Genomic DNA, 8,163 nt, shown 5'->3' on the forward strand with positions numbered 1-8,163 from the left:
ACGTAAATAAATGTGCGATCCATGCTTCTGATCACTATGAATAAGAACAAATCCTTATGAAATGTGTTATTGATTATGAATGTTAGTGCTTGTAGTGCGCAGACTGACCGTTAATTATTGATTTGTACCCGCAGCTGCTGAATCAATCGTCTTCAATCACAGGACGAATGAAAACATGTCCAAAACATCCTGTTTACAGGAAGAGGCTACTTAATAGTACAAGTGCATTCAAAGTTGCATCAACAGATTCAGTGGTGGGTGATTTGAAGCGTGTAACTCTTTTATCTTAGAGTTGAAAGGGGATTTTTGACATTTGGGTGAATATGCAATTGCATATCAACTCACAAAAAAAAATTGTGCATTGCATGTTCAAATTAAAAGGCCGTACGAATGCAATCTCAGTGTTTCTCCCAGATATTTTCTGGCCTGTGATGTAACAGGTCAAAGAGCCTCAGCTGAAAATAGAGCAGGATTGTGTAATTCCTGCATTTGACTTCAGAAGATGGACAATAAACCTTCCTTCATCACGTAGTGTACGGAGAGAGAAAGAAGCACTGCTAAACATGCATGGATGCAAACAGTTACAGAGCGATGAGAGTCACTATGAGGCCATCAGTGCCTGAAAAACAACCCTCTTCTGATCAATTAAACCCAGAATTAACCCAATGTTGATCCTAATATCTGATAATGGGTCAATGCAGGATTAAACCGTGCGCTCACCTTAACTAAACTCTAATTTCGTTCCCTCGCCAGCTTGTTTTTAATCTACTCAAAGTGATTGATGTGCCCAGACTGGTTTATATAACACAAGAGCATCTTTCTCTTTAACCCCTTGTGCAATGAAAGGAAATGAGTGTATAGTTACAGGTAGTTTATTTACCATTACGCTGATGTATTCTACACTCATGGTACATCACTTGTCATAAAAAAAACGATCTAGTGCTGCTAAAAGTCTCCAGAGCATGTACCAAACAACACATTTACATGGATATCTGCACATACCTGAGCATCGACACAGGTTCCTCTAACACAAGAATCCTGATTAAATCGGTTAACAGAATTAGTTGGAATTCATGCAAGCTTTTAGAATGGCTGTTTTGTAAAAGCTTGTGCCCACCCAAAAAAAGAAAAAAGAATGGCTGTTCGAATCAAGGCATTGAGTGCAATGTACAGTCGTTTCGGATGACATGCTCCCCCCAAAAAATCAACTGCATGGAGATGTCGAGTGTTAAACAGGTTATAGGCCTACAGTATATGAAGGGTTAAACACTACCAGAGCCGTTGCTATATAGGCTATGCGTGGGCCTCGGCCTGTGAACGTTTCCAACGAGCTGCAATGTTTCCAAGTCTCAAACTCAAGTCTTAGGTCTTTGTGTGCGTTTGTCTAGAGTCGTCCTCCGCGCGCGTCTCCGCTTGCGCGCGCCCGCTCTGCTCTCTCCGTGCTTTCTCTGCAGTCTGAGTGTCCGAGATGTCTCTGTGCATGTGTGTGTAGAGATCCGCGGGTTGGGAGCGCGCGCCTCTGGAGAGGGACGCGTGCGTCTGCTCTAGAGACGCGTTGGTGCCGGTGGCGTTGATGGTTGGTGCCGGTGGCGTTCGCGTGCTGATGCTGTGCGTCCCGTTGATGCTCGCGGGGGTCGGGGGGGTGGGGGTGGAGGTGGAGGAGGGCTTTGGAGACCATATGAGGCTGTAGTAGATGGCCAGGATGATCGCGGCTAGAGACACGGATAGAACATAGGCGAACACCGTGGCCAGTCTTACCCACTTCTTATTGGTCTTTGCAGCCATCTTTGCCTTCTTGTCGCCGGTGTAAGTGGCTGGTTTGCCCCTTTCCATGTTGGGCATGAACCCTTGGTCCCGATTGGTCCGGGTTTTCCCTCGATGCTCCACGACTCCGTCCGTTTTGAAGGATGTTGAGGCTCTTAACGCGCGGGTTAAATCGAGTCGCGTTCGTCCATAGCGCTCGCGCGGTCTCAGAGATGCGTCTGCGGCTCGCTGATGCTGATGATGATGATGATGCTTCTGGTGTTTTCCAGCATCCAGTGCAGCTGTTTCCCCCCGAGGGCTGAGGTGTTTCTGATCCAGATATCACGGGATGGATTAGTGAGGCTTGAGAGGGATGAGAGGGATGATCATGCTGTACACACATCTGCGCGTGCGAGTGTGTGTGTGTGTTATTCAACTGAAGAAGAGGCTACATCAGCTCAAAATAAGGAGAGGAGGAGGAGGAGGCTGTTAAAGGACCAGCGACACAGAAACATCATGATGCTTATCAGTTCACTCGAGGTCTGGCGACACTTTCTGATGACTTTCAGCAAAATGCATCTGAAAAAAAAAAAAAAAAAAAAAAAAAAATATATATATATATATATATATATATATATATAATGCGTATTTTATGAATCGAATATATAAAATTAATTAAAATATAAAACTGAAACAAAATTTAAAGCTGCAGTCGGTAACTTTTGACGCTCTAGCGGTTAATAAACAGAACTGCTTGCGTTTTGCGGAAGAACATCGTAGCCGGAACTACTTCTCTCTGTTTATGTCTATGAAGAATCACAAAGGTACTGGGTTACTCCGCCGCGGTACCCCCGAAGCAATCTAAAATAGTCCGAATATAAACACTTATTATAGATGCACCCTAGTGATTCAGGACAAGCCAAAAACACGGTTTGGAAAATGGATTCATGGTGTACTCGCTTATTATATACATTTTTCTACATTTTGAACACAAACAAAGTTACGGACCGCAGCTCTGATTGGTTGTTTCTTACCGGGAGCGATGGAGTTTCTGCAAATGGCAATAGGACACTGGGAGGAGCCAGAGGAGCTTGATTTATTCACAGATTATCTGTCTCATATTCTACTGTCAGGACATAATGACAGGTTTAATAAATATGTAAAAAAATATTTTTTTACAAAAGTTCCCTACAGCACCTTTAAACCAATTTTCGTTAATTCACTAAAATTAACATGTAAGAAAAACATTTCCCATTTTAAATTGTTGAACTAAAATAAATACAACTGAAATCAAAAATAGTAAATAATATTTAAAAAGCAAATGACAAAATCACACGACAGAATTATTATTTTTTTTTTACTAAAATTAAAATTAATACAGAAAAAAATGAAACTGATTCAAAATATTAATACAATCTATATTTATGGTATCTCATAAAAAATCATATCAGCTTGGATTCAATCATTTTAATAACAGTCGAGAATATAGTCATATATATGTATATATCATTCAAATAAAAAAGCACTGTATTTATATTACATTTATAATTTCCACATCATTATTGTCTCCACTAGCACTTTTGATAAATAATTAATCCTTTCTAAATGTGCAATGAATATTTGATATGAAATGAGGAAGGCTTCTGATGCAATTTTATTTGCATCATTTAAAGATCCATTAAAATGAATGATCTCCTACATTATGCATTCTGACTGTATGTTTTGTTCTATGATAAATTACTGGATAAAAGCAAACTGATTTAACATTTGCAGATGTTTGTTTAATTGAACATGAAGTTGCATAAAGATGCATTTCCCTGAAGCATCTTCACTGATGTGCACTAAACATGCAGAATCAGATAAAAGTCGGCCGTATTGAGTCTGTGACCCGTCCCATCAGTAATGAAATGGTTAATTGTGACATTTAAACAGATGATTCTCCTACTGACCGTCCTCTGGTGCCACAGGACCTGATTGACACCACATCACCTGGAAGTGCTGCTGCAGGAGCCAATCAGATGTAGAGTTTGGAATCCTGCACCATGATGTCCTGCTCTGATTGGCTGGCCGGTAAGAGCCAATCACTGCTGTCCAGCTCTGACGGTCTGTTCACCTCACTGAGGCGCTGTGAGACGGAGGTCAGACTGGAGTACACTCACAGCAAAACATTACAGCATTTATGATTAGCAGTAATTAGGGAACATTCTGCCAGTGTGCTTTATTTCATAAATCTGTGTTTGTATTTATGTAGCTTCTATAAAGCTAACTGCTAAAGCCACAAAATAGAAATTATTATTTTATTTTTATTTATTATTAATTTATGTTATTTTATTAAACTTTTATGTTGTTGTTGAAGATGTATTATGGTCTTGTCTGTGCATTTATAAGTAAATATATATATATATATATATATATATATATATATATATATATATGGCATAAATAAATACTAAAACATGTAAATAACTATATATATTTAAATGTTTCTTATAGGGGTATGAACTTAAGTAAACTAGTATATTGTATTTTTTATAAATTTTTGTGTTTTAGTATTACGATTGGGGTGGATACACACACACACACACACACACACACACACACACACACACATATAATTATACACAATAAAAAAAGTAACCATTTTTATTACTAAAAATATATATTTTTTTGTAACAATTCAACCCTTTCACATGTATATCTGACTAGATAAATGTGTTCTATCAGGTCTCTCCCATTATCCCTATAAAAGTCTAATATTAATGATCACACATCATGTGTACTTGATTCTTCTGATTATTATTGTGAATGTGTGTCGTTTAGGGAACAGCCTCATGTTAATGTGCTCCGTGATGATTTCCATGTGTCAGCTCATATTTGACTATTAGCCAAACCACAAGAACATCGCTCTGAACCACAGTCCAGCTCATTCTAGAACAGATTCAGATCTGATCAACTCTATCAACTCTATGATAGTGATGAATCTGTGCGTGAAGCCGTCAGCGAGAGCCGTGCTGATATTTACATATTCTAATCTGACATCATTAATAATCTCAAACCTTGTTCAGTGTGCTCCTTCTCATTATAATCGTCAATTCATAATCAATCCTATACATTCCGGTAAATGTTCGCTCAGACATCTTACTTTAATGTTCTCAAACTGTTACCATAGCAACATTATTGACACATTCTTTAAATGTAACTCCTTCACGTCAGAGAACGTTACAAAGTAGCATTCCAAAAAAAAAAAATGGAATGTTCCTTTAATATTTACATTTATTATCTGATTGTAACATTACCAAAACATTGTTAAAACATAGTTTTATCAGCTCACTTAATATTTACGCCTTCGTTTACAGTAATATTCATGCATTTGAATTACATATAAATATGATACATATTTATCATTCATAAGATTTCTGTAATAGTGCTAATAAACTGAATGTGTTTTAAACACACAACAGTTTATCGTCAATAAATCATATTTGTTTCAACCTAGCTAATCCATGTTTTAATTAAGCTCGTGCTTTTTAACTGAACACGTTATTTTAATATAATTTCATTCATGCTGATTATTTAAATAAAATCAAATAGATGTAAATCATTAATAAGAAAATCATAACGTGAAATCTGACCCGTTTGGTTTATGTGTGACTGACAAATATGCATCAGAAATGAAATGTATTCGTTTATTTGTTTTGTTAAAAGTGCGTAATCCAAATGCATGGGAATTTAAATGAAATGAATTGACATGCATTTTAAAATGTATAAATTCCTTGTCTGGATTCCTGTGTCCCATGCTGCTCTACAGCTTGATCGTGGCATGGGTTCTAGCTCAGGTGGATGGTGTAAACCTGAGCTGGGTGGGTCTGTTCATTTGCAATGCATATTGAAGGCTGGACGTCCTGGACGTCCTTTCCCCGAAGTCCTTCATTCTCTCCGGGCACGATGAGTTCAGCACTGAAGCTTTAGACCACTTTACTGTGGTGATCCGTCCAAAATGAACCGAAACCGCTACTCGCTTCAGGAGCCTGATGTCAAAGAGTATCTGGTGAAGGGAGACAGGTTCACAAAATGGAAAGAAGTAAGTGTGCAGGATCAGAATTAGGACTCGTTGAAACACACTATTGGTTAATGGATTCATGTTTGACTGTACGACAGGTGCCTCTGGTCCTGATGCTGATCATTATTACAAAGGGTTAAACAGACGTGATTAGCTCATTACTATCAGTGTTCAATGAAAACAGGCCTCTTTGACCATTTCGATTCATGTTTCTGATGTTTTTATTCCTTATTTGTATCATGTTGAGAGATATTTAATGGTTTTATGATAAAATCTCTTGATAGGACTCCAAGAAAACCACTCCGGTCACTATGAAGATGGATCCCAAAGGATTTTACCTCTATTGGATCAATCAGAGCAAGGTAAGAAAAAACATGAATAATAATTTATATTAAATCTATTTTGTAAAATCTTTACGTTTCACCTGAACTATATATATATATAAAAAACTATCCATCTATTCACTTCTTACATTTATGCATTTTTGTTTTACATTTATCAGTTAATGTATTCTATATCATTTGTAAACCTGTTGATCAGCTGAACCAGAATATACTAAATGAATAACCTGAAATATCACTTACACATGGTACAGTGATTTACTATGATGCCATGTTCATGCACCACAGTATTTACATGGCACTTTAAAGAGCACCATAATACTACCATGGTACATGTCCAGAAACCACTGTATTATCACATAAAGTGTCCAACATCTGATGTTTTGTCCTTTAAATAAATGAGGATAAATTTGTTTAATTTGACATTTTTACTTATAAAATAATATTTTGTTTATTTGTATTTTATTTTTTAAATATAATTTATATTTGTATTTATTTTTGCCCTTTAAATAAAATGAAGTACATTTATTTAATATGACATTTTTACTTTAAAATAATATTTTGATTATTTGTATTTTATTTTTTAAATATAATTTATATTCAATATATTTTTTGTGATTTGTTTAAAACATGGCTATAGTTTTCATTCGCTTTTTATTTCAGTTTTATTTTATTTATTTTTGAATGTTTTTAATGGTTTTTTATTATTATTATTATTATTATTTTATTATTAAGTTTTAGTTTGTTACTGTTGTACTTTAAGTTGAACTAAACAAACATTTGAAATGTCATCTTGTCAACTAGCTGAAATACAATAAGGTTATGTTTTGTTATATTTTATTTTATTCCTGTTTACCTTTATTTTACATCAAGTATTTTATGTTTTATGGTTTTAGTTTTAGTCTTATTTGTCACTGGCATTTACAATCACAAAATCACAACTTATATTTTATATAGGTTGTGTATAAACCTATTCTAGCGGGAAGTGATTTTGCTGAAAATATAAGTTGATAATGCAGTGATTATGTAAATATTTTACATTTGAAATATAGTAGATTCATTTGACAATGCCCTGCCTGTTATGAGAGCATCATCCAAACATAATATTCATAAGAGCTGCAGGCCTCCAGCGTTTGAGTGTGTGTGTGGGTGTGTGTGTGTGTGTGTGTGTGTGAATATTGATTTGTGCTGATGAAGGTTTGCAGTGTGTCAGATCTCTTTCAGCTTCTTCTGTGGGCAGAGGAATGTTCTGGGCTGCTGGATATAAAAACATATACGCTCAAACACACAGAGCTCATAATCATCAACTTTGTTTTTACATCTGGATATAAAGATCCAGTTCACTTGGGTTTGCTTCTTTACCTTAAACCAAAATATATTTGGGGGTCCATCCAGCCCCAAAATCAAATTGTATTGTATGTGTTACTAAAATATTACTAGAGTACTAAAATTAAATGAAACTGAAATAAAAATAAAGCTAAATAAATATAAAAAATGCAACAAAATTATTAATTTATATATATATATTTTTGTATTTATTTATGTTTATATTTCATATACATTATATTTATGTTTTAATTTTATATATTATTTGTAATTTGTGTTTTGTGCTTTTGCTATTTATTTATTTATTTATTTATTTATTCATTTATTAAATATTACTAATTAGTATATTATTAATTAGTTTATTTTTTATTTTTGTTTGTAGTTTTAGTAATTTGAATACTTCAACCTAATCAAGGCAACATTTCAAAGTTATTTTTTTTTTTACTTTTTAAGGTGTATTTATTAATATTTTTAATGTAATATTTTAGCTTCATTTCAATTAACAAAAACAATTAGTGATAGTTTTAGTTTTACATTTAGAGTTTTTGTCAACAATAAGAAACTGTTACACAACAGAATGTGATTTGCAAGGTCTTGTTTGCAAACTATTGAAATAAGGTTAGATTTTTGTGTGTGTGTGTGTGTGTGTGTGTGTTTGTGTGTGTGATTCATTTTCTATCTCCTCATCCATTA

The 8,163-nt window shown here is 34.8% G+C and overlaps 1 protein-coding gene and 1 pseudogene across 1 annotated transcript; one reads left to right on the forward strand and one right to left on the reverse strand.

Moving 5' to 3' along the window:
* Window positions 1-926: 926 nt before the first annotated feature.
* LOC113117825 (putative transmembrane protein INAFM2) lies at window positions 927-2,292 on the reverse strand. The gene has a single exon (XM_026286758.1). The coding sequence runs from the start codon at window positions 1,840-1,842 to the stop codon at window positions 1,363-1,365; it is 480 nt and encodes a 159-aa protein (XP_026142543.1). The 5' UTR covers window positions 1,843-2,292; the 3' UTR covers window positions 927-1,362.
* Window positions 2,293-5,490: 3,198 nt separating this feature from the next.
* The window catches only part of LOC113116911 (1-phosphatidylinositol 4,5-bisphosphate phosphodiesterase beta-2-like), a 33,348-nt pseudogene continuing 30,675 nt past the window's right edge, over window positions 5,491-8,163 (forward strand).

The sequence above is a fragment of the Carassius auratus genome, chromosome 17 (assembly GCF_003368295.1).
Source record: "Carassius auratus strain Wakin chromosome 17, ASM336829v1, whole genome shotgun sequence".
In the NCBI taxonomy this organism is placed as follows: Eukaryota; Metazoa; Chordata; class Actinopteri; order Cypriniformes; family Cyprinidae; genus Carassius; species Carassius auratus.